The sequence below is a fragment of the Malassezia globosa genome (assembly GCF_000181695.2).
Source record: "Malassezia globosa CBS 7966 chromosome Unknown mgl_sf_2.1, whole genome shotgun sequence".
Lineage (NCBI taxonomy): Eukaryota > Fungi > Basidiomycota > Malasseziomycetes > Malasseziales > Malasseziaceae > Malassezia > Malassezia globosa.
In genome coordinates this window covers 465,439-481,801 of record NW_001849872.1, presented here as the reverse complement: position 1 = coordinate 481,801, position 16,363 = coordinate 465,439, and the positions used below count along the sequence as shown (strand labels likewise).

The window sequence follows — 16,363 nt, the reverse complement described above, 5'->3', positions numbered from 1 at the left end:
TACCGACCATCATCGACTCACACCGAGTCACAACCACGTGAAGTGACGAAACCATCTCGGACGCGAGAGCAGGCGCTGGAGGAGCGCAATGCGCGAAGGGCACTCTGGCACCGCACAAGTCCCAGTCGGCTGGGAAAGCAGCGTGGTCAACCAGATCTGGGCGCTCGCATGCAAGTCATGCTTGATAAAATCCAACGCACGTCGTGAAGCTTGCACGAGGGCAAAAAAGGCAACCACTGCGGGAACATAGCGGGTGGTGCATGCGATTTGAAAAAAAAAAAAAGTTGATGAGAATGATAATGATGCAGAGACTATCTAAAATATTGTACAGTAGCTGAAGAAGCCGCACTAACTTGTGACGAGCTCTAAACTAACGTAGCACGACCATGACGAACGAGATGTGCATGAAGTCCATTGATGCGCGTGGCCTCCGCCTCCAGGGATTCGATCGACTCATGAACATGCTCAGCAAGGATGCGGCGTTTCGTTGCATCCATAGATGGCTCCATGCATTTGAGCTCATCGGCCAGTTCACAATATAGCTGCTTCTGATGTAAAAACTCACGACGATGCTGCTCAAATAGGTGTTCGAGCATCCGAACTTCGGACATGGAGAGAAGCGGCGACTTTGTATGATGCAAGCGGCTCAAGAGCGACTCTGTTGCCGCATCATCAGCTTCGCGCTGCCGAAGATTCGCGCGAATGCGCTCTTTGCGTGATGACGATGATGATGAGGTCTTACCTGGAGGCGATGAAATGCCCAATGCATCAGCCACGGTTTGGCAAATTTTTTCGTAACGCTCCTGTGCGCTACATGCTGAGTCAGATGGCTCATCCGTAGTGAGGGATGACGCTTGTTTTGGCGAGTCAACATCATGTGGCGGTGTTAACGGCGGCTCAGGCTGTGGCTGACAATACATTCCATCAATGGCGCGTGCCAGCCGCTGCAGTTCATCGTACATCCGCTTTACGACAGTTTCGACGGTCCTCATGGATTCAGTGCGTGACGCTGCTGGCGCTGTTGATGTAGAAAAGGTAGCAGCGGGAACGGTCGGTGAGGTGGGAATGGCCGTGGAAGCAGATGTCGGTGCAGGAGTGTAGGATGGCATCGGGTGGGCCGTTCGACCGGTGTCTGCTGCCTCACGTGTGGGCGATGACGCATTTCTATTTGCATCAAAGACAGGCCGTGTAGGCGTGGCTGATTTGGTCCTAGGCAAAGGCGAAGCTGCAACGGGAGCTCCAGTTGCTTCTCCTGCTGATGTACCTTCTCTGTTCATGCGTGTCTGGCGCTGATCAAGAATCATGCGTCGTTGTTCTTCCAACATCGCACTATGCTTAGTGACCCGTGATTCCAGAGCATCGAGGCGCTGGCGAATCCGCTCAAGAGCCTCAGAGGTGCCTTGCTCCTCACGCAGGTGCTGCATTTCTTGATCCATCGATTGAATACACTGTGTGAGCACATGGAGCTGTTGATCGGCACGTTGGATATCCGATGGAAGTGTCGAAGGAAGATTAGCATACATGCGAGATGCATGCGACTTCATCGACTCCTTCTCATTTGCATCGCTGTTCACAGCCGTATCTGAGCTTGAATGACGGCTGGCCATCGTCGGAGACCTGTGCTGCAGAGGACTAGGACGCCGAGTGTACAAGCCAGGATACGATGATCTGTGCAATGCCTGTGGTGCCTGTGGTGCCTGCGACGCATATGAGGAGTACGGTGAGTCAGGCGACGATGGCCGGTCCTGCCGTGGCACTCGTGAAGTCCGGTCCGAAGGCAAGACGGTTGAATCGATATCTTCATCTTCGTTGCCCGTGCCCGCAAGGCGCGATATGTTCAGACGCGATTGAACTTGCTCACTCAACGATGGACGCTCATGTGGGCGGACATGGCTGGCGAAAGGTCGACGTGCTGATGACGACCAAGAGCGCCGATTGGGTGTTGCCAGGAACACACTATGGTTGCCAGGCGAGTACATGCGAGCAGCAATATCTTCATCGGAGCCGCTCTCATCTGAGTCTTCCAACGCATATGGATTGCGCCGCCGATGCCTCGTGGCCGACGATGCATACCTACGAGATGTTGCCGGTGCTGGCGATAGAAACGAAGAGCTTGGAATGTGACTCGGTGCGTGCATCGGCAGTTTCAATTCCTTTTCTACTACACGTCGTACCTGCTCCTCAAATGATCCAGGTACGTCCATCGTCGATGTACGCATAGCAGGCAACAAACCCTCCCACGCTGCAGTACGTGTGTGGTTGTGGGTGTGTGTATGTCCGGAAATGTGTGTTTTGGCGCGCGCGTGAAAATGCCCCACCAGCTTTGCGGCCAGTCACGACGGTAGGAATGTCCAGACAAAATATATACACAGACACACACCTGCCAATTTGAGGGCCCAAGACACACGCGTGTGACTTGCGTTCAAAGCCTGTGTTCCACCACACCCATGGAGATATGCACACGCGCATAATCGCGTGTGCGCGTCTAGAGTCACGTGCGCTATACCCGCTCAGAGAGGCATGCATGCGCTCAACCTGGCCCAGCTAGGGGAAAAAAAGGGGGCCGCCGGTGCGGAGCAGTCCATGTCCACCCAATCCCTCCACCCTACAACGTGCGTCCCTTGGCCCTGTGGATGGCTGGAAGAAGCTATCCGCGCGTATGGGGGAAAAGAATGCAGTCCAGGTAGGTGGGCTTACGTGGCCACTGGAGTGACGCGCTTCGGCCAAGAGAGGGAAGAGGGTGTGACAACATGCCTTTGGATTTTGGCCATTCTGCGTGAGAGTGTGCCGGAGTAAGGCGGTCGGGACGGACGCCAACACCTAGTCGCACGAGTGGGCACACACGACTGGCATGCAACAAGGGAAAGCAAAGGGCACATGCGAGAAAAGGCCGACCAAGGGAACGGGCGCAGCTCGCGCGCCGCTACGCGTGGCGTTTGTGCATCCTGATCTAGGCATCGGGGGAGCCGAGCGTCTGGTGGTCGACGCGGCAGAAAGCCTGCAAGACCGCGGCCACACGGTGTACATCTTGACATCACATTTCGACGCGTCGCACGCGTTTGAGCCCACACGCGATGGCACACTTGAGGTCATCCACGCGAAGACATGGATCCCGCGCTCCTTATTTCACATGCTGCATCTGCCGATGGCCATTCTGCAGCAGTTGTCTCTTGTGATGCAGGTCGTGGTAGCAGCGTATGGATCGTCACTCGCACGCCACTTGCCACATGTGTACAGGTCACTAACGCATGTGCCGACCAACTCGCTCCCAGACGTGTTTGTTATTGACCAACTACCAACAGCGATACCCTTAATCAAACTCTTGTGTGGGCGGCGCGTCATGTACTACTGTCACTTCCCTGACAAAGAAATCAGCGCTGCTCTGGCGCGACAGCGAGGCACGCGAGGTCTCCGTGCGCTTGTGCGTGCGATATACCGCTTCCCACTCGATGTGCTTGAGGAAGCTACGACGCAATGGGCCGATTTGATTGTCGCCAATTCTCGCTTCACGGCCACACACTTCCACCGCGTTTTCCCTCGGATTGCGAAACGTCCTTCCGTCGTGTACCCGGCCGTCGACGAGGCTATGTACACGGCGCAGCACGTTGAGCGTGAGATGGCCACCTATGTAAGCACGTGCACAATGCAGGTAGGAGAGGTTGGCTCGTATGCCCGCGAGCATTTGGAGCTGGTTCAGCGTGTGATTCATGCGAATGACTGCCCGATGTTTTTCTCCATCAACCGCTTTGAGGCGAAGAAAAACATCCCCTTAGCCCTTCACACTGTCGCACGTCTGCGGCAGCAAGCTCAGCGCGAGACACGTGTGCGTCTCGTTTGTGCAGGTGGCTACGATGCACGGATTCGCGATAACATCGAGACTCTCCACTCGCTCCAGTCTCTGGCCGATACACTAGGCCTCACGCATGTTACGCTATGGAACCGAGCGCCCCCGTCGCGCACAAACGACGTGCTGCCACCCAAGGCCGAGCAGGTACTAAAGGCTGATGTGATTTTCCTACCGTCTTTGCCGAGTGCATTACTTCATGCTCTCCTGCATGCCCCGAGTTTGCGAGCCCTGCTTTACACACCGACCAACGAGCACTTTGGTATCGTGCCGCTCGAGGCTATGGTATGTGGCGTCCCCGTCGTCGCTACAGATACGGGTGGGCCACTCGAGACGGTCTTAGATGCATCGTTAACGTCCGTCAGTCTCCATGGCAAGACACAGATCATGGATACGAGTGCGATGACGGGCTTTCTACGGCCGCCGAGTGCGGACGCCTGGGCAGCTGCATGCAGCACAATACTTGCATGGGACGAGGGAACTCGTGCCCAGGTCGCAGCAACAGCAAAGCGGTGGGTATCAGAGCGGTTTTCGGTGCGTTCCATGGGTGCAGAGCTCGAAGAGCATCTGCACAAGATCGGCATGCAGGCCGTGCCGCAAGCAGAGCGATTGCAGATCCTCGGGACCATGCTTGCTCTCGTGCTTATGCATGTCGTGGCGGTCTATGTTGTGCTACGTTCACTGTAAGACGGGCACCTGCGCCCACTAGGATGGGCATGAGCTACAATTCGGCCCAACCGGTCGTCTGTGTCTGCCGCTCGCCGGTTAACAAGGTCAGTACAAACACCAACAAGTTGGCTGTCACGCCCATGCTCAAGCCACGATACAGACCACGCAGGCCGCTAAGTCGGGTATGTGTGCTGGCAGCGACAGTGGGTGCCTCGTCGTCGGACATGGCACCATCGTCCGACTTGGGTGCCACGGATCGAGCTGCAGTCTCCTCGGTTACGATGCGGTACACGGTCTCGGCGACGCCCGTGTATGGCACAGGGCGCGTCTCGACACATGTGCGGAGACCACGGCGTGCCGTGCTCGTGTTCGGCACGGTCAAAAGTCCGCCGACGCGATCATTGCGCAGTGGCTCGTGGTACTGCAGCTGCAGACGCCGACGGACCGTCTCGATTGGGAGTGTGATGCCTAGCGACAGCGTCGAAATAACGAGCTCGGCCAGCGCATAGGAAATGGGGTATGCGCTTGGATCAAGATGGAACACATTCTCAATCAGTAGTGGCGCGCTCAGCGCAAATAGTGGGCGGAACAGGTAGTCGAGAATCGTCGGAATCAGCAGATTCGGGTGGAAGTAAGTGGTGCGCCAGCCACCCTCCTCGCGGAAAATAGTTCGCAGAGCATCGAACGGACCCTTGTACTTGCGGTGCTGAGGGAGCGTCGACTGCGCAATGAGGCGCGTTCTTATCAGATCCAGCGGCGACACAAAGATGCCCGTCATGAGATGCGACGTCATCAAAAGAGTCAGCGTCTTGATGGGCTGCGGCGAGAAAGCAATGGGCATAGGATTCAGGGCCGTTGGTGCAAAGATGGACATGATGCCCGACAAGATCGACTGCAGCGTCGTGGATGACAAGTCCATGAGAAACGTTGTGAAAGCGCCCTTCCACAGACCCATCCATCCCTCCTTTCCACGTACGACAGCCTTGATCATCTCCCACACACCTCCCTTTACGACCACAGGCATTAGGAACTCGGGCCGTGTGCTAGCATCCTCCTGTGTTTCTGGCACAACGTAGCCATGCTTGTCGACGCGCCGCCTCGACGCTGATGTGCTCGCGACATCAGACGGATCGCGGAAGTACTTACTGGGTGCATCGTCGTCCTCATCGTCCTCATAGTCACAGGCATCATCCCCATCGGCATGACCGCCTGCACCACGAGCACTCATGCCGTCTTGATCAGCGTCATTGTCCGGGTCGGTCCCGGTAGCCCAAGCAGATGACGACCGACTACGCGCGTCACTCCACGGATCCTGCTCCAACTCGCTCGTACTACGCTTCCGGCGCCTTGGGAGTGTCGTGCCTGACGATGCTTGCACACGCTTCCAGACGTCTTCCCGTGGCACCCATTGCACTTGCAGCAAGAGCTTACCAACTTCAAAGGGCATCGCAAGACACGTGCTCGTATACTGCAATGCACCACTCACAAGCAACCCTGTGACGACAGCGCCCACTGTCGTCTTGTCTGACCGCATCGCAAGAGCAGCATCTGCATCTGCCGACAAATATCGGTTCGTCGTCCGCGGAAGCTGCACTGCTGAGCTGCTGCCTCCATCCGTGCTTGAGCCTGGCATCGATCCTGACGATCTCCCATATGATGATGACGTGTTTATGTGGGGCGCCGTTGCCATGAACGTCAATTCCTCACGTGGCCGTTGGTATGGCCGCAGTCGTTGACTTGATCCGGGATCCATGCCGTGTACTGCGCTGCGTCGTTCCCTAGTCTAGGAACCGACGATATGTGTATGTGTGTGTGTGTGTGTGTGACGTGTGAATTGGATCGCCCCGTCACTCACAGCCCAACGCTAGAACACCTGTCTCATCTCTCACGAACGTCGAGCCTACGCACCAGAACATGCGTCAAATGACCCTAAAGGCAGCTTGCAAGGCTAGTGGAGATGTACCTAGTAGGCTATATACATGTGCTGGTCATGCCCCCGCAGTGGTTGGGGCAAGGGGTCGGTGGCAAGCAGTGATGAGACACGTCTAGCATAGAGCCAATGGACGACAAGCGTGCTTGTCAACGTAAGAAGAGACTTGTCATCACCGTTCTGTTTGCGCGCACACCTGATTCATATTGGCACAAGATTGTGATGGATGTTGGCCGTGCCACTTCCGTGCACGACATCGATCCAAAGTCGTATATCGCCGTATACGTCTACTTCGCTGGCCCATGCGCACCGAGAACCCGGACGCAACGCTTACTCTCTAGTTGCGCCTTATTCATGTAAGTCGCGACGCACGCTTCGTGCGATGGCGTCTGGGTCAATGATTCGCGGAACCTCCCGACTCGGCACATTCACATCGTGTCGAGAGTGGGGAGGGGGCTTGGCTGTGAGACGAACGTCTTGTGAGCCAAGCTGCTGTGTTGTGCGACGGAGTTCCTCCACGTCCTCCTTGGTAAGTGAGAGTGCCGTCGGTGGGCTTCGCAACATGGGCTTGACCGAAACACGAACGTCAACGTCGACCTGCCCAAGAATCCACGCAAGCCTCGACCAAATGGGTCAAAACCGTGCACGAGGCGCAATTGCTGCTCTCGCTGCCACCAGCGCCTCTGCCGCCGCCGCAACTGGACTGGGCGCGACTCAAATGTCGCAACCAGTGTCACGTGGACATATTCTCGGCTTGGCCACCCGCCTCAGGAACCAGCGATCGTTAGCAGCGCATCGTCCGGTTTGGACAACGACCTCATTGAACCTCTCAACCATGGGCCGCGGTCGTGCATACAGGCGCGGTGCAGGCGCGCGTGGAGGAAAGCGTTCAGGCGGTAGTGGTAGTGGTGAGCGTCATGGCGAATACACGACCTTTGAACAACGCAGTCCCAAGTTCGAAGCGTATTATCGGGGCCAGGGCATTGTGCCAGACGAAGAGTGGGACACGTTCATCGAGTCGATGCGTACGCCATTGCCAACGACATTCCGCATTACGTCTGGAAAGCCCACTGCGCGCCAGCTGCTGGATGCTATGAACAAGATCTACCTGCCGTTCCTCTCAAACGTGCAATTCGAAGGCGAGAAGGTGACGCCTCCTCGCCAGCTAGAATGGTACCCCGAGGGACTAGGCTGGCACCTCGATGTGCGGAAGAATGTCCTGCGAAAGTCGCCCGAGTTTAAGCGGTTCCAGCAGTTCTTGGTCCACGAAACAGAGGTCGGCTCCATCTCACGTCAAGAAGCTGTCTCTATGCTTCCGCCGCTCTTTCTCGACGTGCGGCCTGAGCACCTCGTCCTCGATTTGTGTGCAGCTCCTGGGTCTAAGACAGCTCAACTTATCGAGGCCATCCATTCGCCCTTGACATCTTCGCCAGATGCGTTTGATCCCATGCCACTGGGTGTTGTCGTTGCCAACGATTCAGACACCAAACGTGCGCACATGCTTGTCCATCAGGCGCAGCGCTTGCCATCGCCTAGTCTGTGCGTTACGAATGTCGATGCCAGTAACATGGCAAATATTCAAGTCGCATGGAAGGGCGAGCAACCATCTGACCCCATCTGCCAGCGCGAGCTCAAATACGACCGCGTCCTTGCCGATGTCCCTTGTTCAGGCGATGCTACGTTGCGCAAGAACCTCTCAATCTGGAAGGATTGGACACCCATGAATGGCACCGGTCTACATGCGCTACAATTGCGCATCTTGATCCGCGGTCTTATGCTGCTTCGCCCTGGTGGCAGACTTGTGTATTCAACATGCTCTCTTAATCCAATCGAGAACGAAGCCGTCGTTGCTGCGGCTTTGCGTCATTTCCAGGGCGATGTAACCGTGTTTGATGCATCCAGCATGCTCCCGGCGCTCAAGCGACGTCCTGGCATGACATCATGGAAAGTAGCGCCGGGGCGGGGCGCTCACTTGTTCAGTGCCAGTAGTAAGACTGAGAAGGAGAAGACAGCTGACTCTGACGCGCAGCCGCCTGTTCATACTCAACCAGAGCAGCACAATGAGCAAGACCAACAGGCGGAACAAGACAGGCCAGAGACGACAACGCCACTACCACGCATTCCCTGGATTGATTCTTGGGATGCTCTCGAGGCCGTGGATGCAGACCTGGCCTCTAGAACACCAAAGAGTCTCTGGCCGCAGGGCGATGAAGAAACACTTCATCTCGAGCGCTGCATCCGTGTATACCCTCACATGCAGAATACCGGGGGGTTCTTTGTATGTGTGCTCGAGAAGAAGCCCAAGACCCCAGAAGAGTCAGCCTCCATGGCCCCGGGCATGTCCCGTGCTATGGATGCCATCACCAAGGATTTGTTAGCAGCCGAGCAAGACGAGAGCAGTGCCAATGGCAACAAAGACTACCACAATACGAACAATGCACCCGGCGCCGGCTCAGTCAATGACCATGCGAATGCTACCGAAACAAGCACACGTACAAAGCGGCCTTCTGAGGAAAGTGAACATGAAGCAAAGCGTGTCAAGCCAGATGCCCCCAAAGAGGCAGCACAAGATGGCCAGGATTCTCAAGACTCTCAGAACGCATCATCAAACCCAAGCAAGGTACCAGATGTCGTGCCTGTGGATAAGCACCGTGCTGATCGTGAAGCTAAGCGTCGTGGAAACTCGGATGCACCTATCGGTGCAGGAGGCATGCCGTATCGAGAAGATCCTTTTGTCTATGTCCATCCGATGAATCCCGAGATCCAATCGTGTGTGCAGTGGTTTGGCTTACACAACTTCCCTGTAGCCAATTTGCTCGTCCGCAATCCCGAGCGCGTGCCTCTTCGAAGCGTGTACTTGACATCTAACACAGTTCGTGCAATTGTAGCAGGCGGTGGCCCAGGCGCCGGTGTACATCCCACGCTCAACCCGCTTAAGATTCGTTTACTCAATTGCGGTGTCAAAGTGTTTGGCCGGCAGGAATCTGTAAGCAAATCTACGCAAGCGCCGAATGCCATGGCAGTTAACGGAGATGCTGCGCTACGTCGCGAAAATGTTTCGTCCACTTTGGCATGTCGCTGGCGAGTCGTAAGCGACTCTTTGTATTCGATGCGTCCTTATCTCCATGACAAGATTGTACTCAAGGCTACGTTGTCGGACCTGGCTTTCTTTATTCGTGAGTACTATCCTGTACTGGAAAAGATCCCCGGCTCTGTCGGTGAGTTTTTGCGAGGTGCTGAAATGGGAAGCTACGTGCTCGACATCCAGCCAAGTGAACATGACGGACACAAGCTCAGCGTTGCACTTTCCTATCCAGTTTGGAGATCGATGGCTTCAGCAAACCTGATGCTAGACAAGCAAGAAAAGAGCGCATTATCCTTCCGCTTGTTTGATACAGACCTTTCAGATCCGGACGGCCAGCGTCAATTCTCCGCGAACCCCCAACAACGCAAGCAAAACAAGGAAAAGTCCGAGTCAGGCGATAATGTAAAACAAAGAGATCCTTTGGGGTCTGATTCCAAGGAGAATGTGATTGCTACCGCGGACGATCTTGCGAAAGCACAAGCCAACGTCGCGAATCCACAATCGAATGTGGATCAATAACATGTGAAAGCCACAGAAATGCCTCCTGATGCCAAGACAGAACAATAATAACGAATTTTAGGTCTTATCGAAACTGCCACAACATACAAGCGGCTTGCATATAGGTGCTTTCATTCCCGAAAGCATTTCGCAACTCCGTAGACATATCTATCTGTGCAAAACAGACATTACATAACATCGGTAACAACCTATTTGTCACCAACCAAATTTGATCCAAAAGTGTAACAAAAGGATGCGCCAAGGGGGAATCGAACCCCCGGCACGGCTACGTCATGAAGATGGCAAAGCCGTATTTTACCACTAAACCATTGGCGCTTAGGCCAAACCTTGCAAGGTGAATACTATATCCCATGCATCAAAACAAAAGACGAATTAAAAGATAATGCGCCAAGGGGGAATCGAACCCCCGGCACGGCTACATCATTAAGATGGCAAAGCCGTATTTTACCACTAAACCATTGGCGCCTGACGGTCCAAAGTTGGTTTTGAGACCAAAAATATTGCCAGCGTTCACGTTCCATGGCACCAAAATGAAACCATGCGCCAAGGGGGAATCGAACCCCCGGCACAGCTACGTCATGAAGATGGCAAAGCTGTATTTTACCACTAAACCATTGGCGCATACACGAGCCATACTGGAAGCATTCACATATATGATTACAACAGTATTAACTGTTGTATAAAGAAATCGGTCAGTGATGGCTTGTCAAGTCTCCTCGATGCCTTTGACACTCATCATCCAGGTATACAGTATCTATGATCCTTATTTCTAACTTTTACCAGAGAACCAGTCAGTTATACGGCGCCAAAAACTCAGGTGAGAATCTAAACGACAAAAAATGTCAATGGACACGTCCAACCATCCGTGCCCAGGGCACTCGCACGAAGCGGCCTATTAGGACTCACCATGCTTATTATTCTCACGAGACTCGTCCGTATTCGTGTTTCCACCTGGAGAGTTGGTATCGTCGGCTTTTGGCGGTGCGTCTGTACTGGAAGATGATGTACTTGTGCTTCGACCCTCGTACTCATCGGCAAACTGCTGAAGGAGCTCCTTCTGACGCTTCGAAAGAGACCTGCATCGATGTCAGCTAAGACCTCGCAAAGGTTATCACTTACCTTGGTATGGTAATATCAAACTGTACCATGAGATCGCCATGGTTCTCGTAGCTCTTGCGACCGCCAAGACGGGGCACACCACGTCCGCGAAGAATCATCTCATCGCCAGGTTGTGTGCCTGATGGGACCCGAACGCTGACATCGCCTTCAAGAGTTGGCACGCGGACGCGACCGCCTAGCACGGCCGTATAGAATGGAATCTGCGCTGGGTAGAATAGATTCGTACCTTGTCGACGCCAGGTTCGACTTGGCATTACATGAATCCGCACATACAGAGATCCTGGTGGTCCCGGCCCCATAAGAGGCACATCACCGGCGCCATCCTGTCGGATTCGGTAACCATCATCTACGCCAGCAGGAATGTTGATCATTATACTACGCTTTGACTTGACGCGACCAGCACCTGAGCACGAAGAGCACTCATCACCAGGTGCAATAGACGAGCCTGTGCCACTGCATGCCGGACAGGTGCTAGCCATTTGGAAGCCGCCTTGGATCACAAAAGTGCGCGTGCCTGTACCACGGCACACTTGACATGTGCTGCGCTTTGCATTTTCCTTCAAACCAGAGCCTGTACACGTGCCACATCGGTCGATGGGGTTGATCGAGATGGTACGCGACGTGCCCTTACACGCTTCCTCGAAAGTGATATTGACACTCGCTTCAATATCCTCGCCACGTGTCTCGCCGCCAAATCCTGTGCGAGCAGTGCGGCCACCACCAAATGCACCACCAAACAAAGACTCAAAGATGCTTTCCGCGCTGCCTGGATGGAATCCACCAAAACCAGCTGCACCAGCGCCACCAAACGGATCAAAGCCCATGTTGGGTCCATCCGCCGAGCCGAATTGGTCGAACGACGCGCGTTTCTGGTCATCGCTTAGAATGTCATATGCAGCCTGAATCTCGACGAACTTTTCCTTCGCCCCAGGCTCTTTGCTCGTGTCGGGATGGAATTTTTTGGCTAATTGGTAGTATGCGCTTTTAATGTCCTTCGCGCTCGCGTCGCGCTTCACACCAAGCGTTGCGTATGGGTCCTTTGGCGTGGAAAGACGATTTGATGAGCTGTGAAAACCACGCACATTGTATACTGCTGTTTTCTGGGATGGCTGCGAGCTTGCTCTTGCAAATCGCGAGGAAGAGGACGAACAACGGCCATGCGTGACGGCAGACGACACCGTCACAAGTGTGCGGGGAGTCACATCTGCAGAAACTCTGGCAGTTGGGATCCTTCTCAGTTTCCCGGACGCTACACTAATGGTGTTAGCACTGCGCTGACCGATAAACGTGGTTGACATCCGGCCGTAGAGAACCAGGGTAGATGATGACGCTCACCCGCAAGAATATTACTTCGTCGCCGACCTGTGGCGCTGGAAAATTCCGGCACCTCACCGAAAATACATTGGTTTTATTGGCAGCACAAGAGTCTATAGCACGTGGAGTTCTGTGGAGGTGTGTTGCGACCGCTCATAATTGCGCGTTCGAACCCCGCAGAATAGAGGAAAGAAACGCTTTGGAGTATCTAGGGAGACGTGGCGGTTAGTACGGAGGCACAAAGATAGGACGAGGGCGCGCAATCATGCACGCATGCATACCTCTGGCACTGCTCAAATACGGTATAGAATGCACTGTCGCCAATCTGGATTGTGAAAGTCAGTGTGAGTGGGTGTCCTATCTGTGGGCCACGTCAGTAGAAGCACATACAAAGTACGGATCGAACACAGTCCCATTGTCGTCACTGCACCAACGCGTCAGAGATGCTTTTCTTAGCAACATACAAAGCAGAAAATAGCATAACCCTGTCACAAGAGTCGGTCAGTTAACATGCACGTTCGCGCTGGTATGGATACATACTTCGCCTTGGAGCCCTTAGGCTGGATCTTCGTGAGGTTTCTAACATTGTTTGTGCTAGGTGTGAGCATTGCTAAGATGCAAAATCCGTCATACGTACTCCATGCCGAATATGTAGTGGAATTTGTTAAAGTCTTCATTCCGAATGGCGCGCGCCTGGTGCTTGATAGGTACATTGTTCTTCATGCATACACGCACGGATCTATCGTCAGCAAAATAAACGAATTCCACGTACGTTGAGTGCGGCTCTTCTCCCTCGTGGTAATCTGCTGTACCACAGCTATCAATGATGCCAAATTGGTCCATCATATTTTCTTTCTTGACAGTATCTTTAAATACAGCCTCAGCCATCGGACTTCGACAGATGTTTCCAAGACAGCAAAACAATACATTTATCGGTTCAGCATCCATCCTCGTTTCGTCGTCAAGTTTCCCTACACTTCACGTGCTTTGAGGGGCTGGTGTGAGTGAGCGTGTCAATCAACCGCATTGAAACGAACTTTGACAGGTCTCTTCTAGTCAGATTGATTAAGAAACGGACACGAAACCGCTCTCCTCCCCACCTTGTGGCTACTTTGGAGCCCTTCGACCTCCACAACTCCCAGGACAACCACCCGCCAAGACCTCTACTTCCGCTACACGATAACATATATCTTTATTTTCTACAAGACACCGTACCACACCCGAACTACATACGGCCCAACACAGCCAAGGTGCGAAGAAACTCGGATGGAGTGAGAATTTCTGTACTTCCGTACGTGATTTTCTTCTGACTCGACGTGCCGGGCGCAATACCACCGGACACGGACACTGATCGCGTGACGTATTCTTGGAGATTAGCAAATTCGACGTGGCTTCCACCACCCACGACGAACACTATAGCATGTGCAAATGGCTGACGAGCTTTGGCACCGCCTGGTGCCATTCCCGTGCCACGTCCCCGAGGCTGCCGAGGATCAATACACAGATAGTCGTCTGTCTCTTGGAGGGTCTGTGCATTACTGCCGGCTGGATCCATGATCGAGGCAACCAAGCGCGTGACAGTAAAGTCTTTTTGCACAGGCAGAAAATTTTTGACACCGGCAACGAGATGTTCTAGTCGACTGTCCTTAAGCTTGTCGGTTAGTCGGCTGCTAAGTGAGCCGAATCCCCTGAACAGTTCATGACCACCCTGTGTCGGCGCTAGCGTTGGAGTCGAAAGGGTAAAACGCATAATCTCCCGCGCCTTCTTCGCATACATCAGAGCAGCTAAGTCCACCCCTTGCGCACGAAGAGTAGCTTCAAAATCTTCCACTTCCTTGCGGCTCAGCGAGGCATCGGGTGTCGACAAGTAGTATACAAGGAAGAGCCGCAGCTTGTCTTCGGGATTCTGCATGGCTGGATTCTGAAGCGCCTCTAGAATAGCGGACTTGCTTTGCCGGGTAATGGCCTCTTCCATCTGGTATAATTCGTCCAAGCCACGGGTCTTTATACCTTGTAGAAGAGCGGTCGCAATGTTCATGTGAGCATCAATTGTGCGTTTTCTCGCCGTAAGTTTGGGCAACGCAGTCACAGCTGCCTTGAGATGTGAGGCATTCGACGATGCATCGAGCTGACCAACCTCGTCCATGCTGTTAATACCTGTAGATCGCATGATCTCGTTCGCCTCTTGCCGATACTGATTCAGTTCTGCGTCGATATCTTCGGCAACCTGTGGGAATGGCAATTCGGCATTCTTTGCCCAAAAATAGTCCTTAGCATCTAAGTCGTACGAGCGCTTAGCAGCCACGGGTTTGTCTGACTCCTGAACCGTCACGCGATTCAGCTTTGCATCCAATACATCATACACAAGGGCCTGGTATGTCCAGGAGTGAGCGATCATGGGCACCATGTCCACATTACGGTCCATCAAAACGAGGACAGGGCGTTCTTTATTCCATGAGTTCGATGTGGCGGCAAAGAGTCCCGCTACCCCACGCGAGGCAGATGACTGATCACGTAGTTTCGACTCAAGTTTGCGAGCGACAAGCTCGGCAGCACTTCCACGCGGCGCCCGAATGATCGGAAGTGTTCCCATAGAAGCGAAAACCGATAGTAAACCCCCAGCAATGCGATCGGTCTCTGCCTCAACATGTTCCTGGCCATGTTGTGGGTTGTGTAGCTGTTCGTACGTTGTGGGAATATGCGACGAGGCTGCCGCTGCTGAGTTGGACTCGCGCCCTTTCGGAAGAAGCTGGAATAGGTTGGGCTGGAGTACAATGTAGTCAAGATATTGGTCATACACTTGACGGATCTGTGCACCAGCACCACTAGTTCGTGCGACACCCTGTGCTAACTGCTCCAGCACAGACCGAGACACCATGGAGGTGAAATTGATATATGTCGATTCGTATAGTCCTTGAGACACATCCTGTCGGAGTAAGAAAGACATGCCTTGGAAAGGGACGAATCATTTATGACGTACCTTTGCTATCCGCGCCACATTCTCATTTGTGGGAGATACAAAATATATGGCTGGTACATCTGGCAAAGCAGGACGATCGCTATGCAGTTGCAAATGTAGAGTGACACCATTCTCTCGAAGGTCTTGCACGCGTAGGCTTGTAGCCAAAATATCTGTACTCGTTGGATCCATAATAAGAATCTTCCACACGGGCGGTGCAGCCACGGTAGGCATAGATTCGTCTGGTTTCACCGAGCTGCGACCGGTCGTATGAGAGAAGGCCGGGTCATTAAAGTTCAGCATAGACAAAAGCGACTGCACTTGCGCTGAGCGCAATGAGACAGATCTTGTTCCTGTGGAACCAAGCATATTCGCACCACTAGGCGCCATGGCCCCTGGCGCAGCAGCCATTCTCTCGTCGAGCCAAGATGGAACTTGGGTTCGTCACACTTTCAATAGTGGGTCGAGCAGCCCCAACGACGTGAGAGGTGCGTGACGCGAGCCACGTGCCAAAACCTGGGTCTGTGTGTCGGCCGATACATTTCTCTCATCCGCGACCACTTGCGAGCCAACCGGCGCCGCCCATACGTCACTCGTGTCCATACGGGGGTGATGGAAACGTTGCATTTCCAGGCTTCGATGTAGCCGCACCCTTCGACCTATTCGACTGCCCTTTAACAGATTAGGGGAGGGCAGGTATAAACTTTAGCATACGTACTGGTGAAGAGTGATTTCCTTATTTGTGCGATTTTAGGAACTCAAGATGCTTGCTTAATATATGTGCTGGTTTTTATCCTAACCTGCACGTATGATGAACATTTAGATGCAATATCACTTTCTTATCTTGATCACGCGCATCTGCTATAGCTTATACCATCGTAAGCGCTTTCTGTCCATCTTCCTAGTGGTTCATGTTGCAGTTGC

The 16,363-nt window shown here is 53.6% G+C and overlaps 6 protein-coding genes across 6 annotated transcripts; 2 read left to right on the top strand and 4 right to left on the bottom strand.

Annotated features, from left to right (window-relative positions):
* Nucleotides 1-365: 365 nt before the first annotated feature.
* On the bottom strand, nt 366-2,219 carry MGL_1051 (uncharacterized protein; the record flags this gene model as incomplete). Its single annotated transcript, XM_001731731.1, has 1 exon — nt 366-2,219. The coding sequence occupies one exon, from the start codon at nt 2,217-2,219 to the stop codon at nt 366-368; it is 1,854 nt and encodes a 617-aa protein (XP_001731783.1).
* Nucleotides 2,220-2,851: 632 nt separating this feature from the next.
* On the top strand, nt 2,852-3,998 carry MGL_1050 (uncharacterized protein; the record flags this gene model as incomplete). Its single annotated transcript, XM_001731730.1, has 2 exons — nt 2,852-3,823; nt 3,945-3,998. The coding sequence occupies 2 exons, from the start codon at nt 2,852-2,854 to the stop codon at nt 3,996-3,998; spliced, it is 1,026 nt and encodes a 341-aa protein (XP_001731782.1).
* Nucleotides 3,999-4,565: 567 nt separating this feature from the next.
* MGL_1049 (uncharacterized protein) lies at nt 4,566-6,203 on the bottom strand (the record flags this gene model as incomplete). The annotated part of the gene is made up of 1 exon (XM_001731729.1): nt 4,566-6,203. One exon carries the CDS (start codon nt 6,201-6,203, stop codon nt 4,566-4,568), a length of 1,638 nt encoding a protein of 545 aa, XP_001731781.1.
* A 1,075-nt stretch (nt 6,204-7,278) lies between these two features.
* On the top strand, nt 7,279-10,047 carry MGL_1048 (uncharacterized protein; the record flags this gene model as incomplete). The annotated part of the gene is made up of 1 exon (XM_001731728.1): nt 7,279-10,047. The coding sequence occupies one exon, from the start codon at nt 7,279-7,281 to the stop codon at nt 10,045-10,047; it is 2,769 nt and encodes a 922-aa protein (XP_001731780.1).
* Nucleotides 10,048-10,942: 895 nt separating this feature from the next.
* MGL_1047 (uncharacterized protein) lies at nt 10,943-13,428 on the bottom strand (the record flags this gene model as incomplete). Its single annotated transcript, XM_001731727.1, has 7 exons — nt 10,943-11,123; nt 11,167-12,420; nt 12,762-12,805; nt 12,871-12,904; nt 13,021-13,074; nt 13,118-13,219; nt 13,253-13,428. 7 exons carry the CDS (start codon nt 13,426-13,428, stop codon nt 10,943-10,945), a joined length of 1,845 nt encoding a protein of 614 aa, XP_001731779.1.
* A 277-nt stretch (nt 13,429-13,705) lies between these two features.
* Nucleotides 13,706-15,829, bottom strand: MGL_1046 (uncharacterized protein; the record flags this gene model as incomplete). The annotated part of the gene is made up of 2 exons (XM_001731726.1): nt 13,706-15,406; nt 15,461-15,829. The coding sequence occupies 2 exons, from the start codon at nt 15,827-15,829 to the stop codon at nt 13,706-13,708; spliced, it is 2,070 nt and encodes a 689-aa protein (XP_001731778.1).
* Nucleotides 15,830-16,363: the final 534 nt, after the last annotated feature.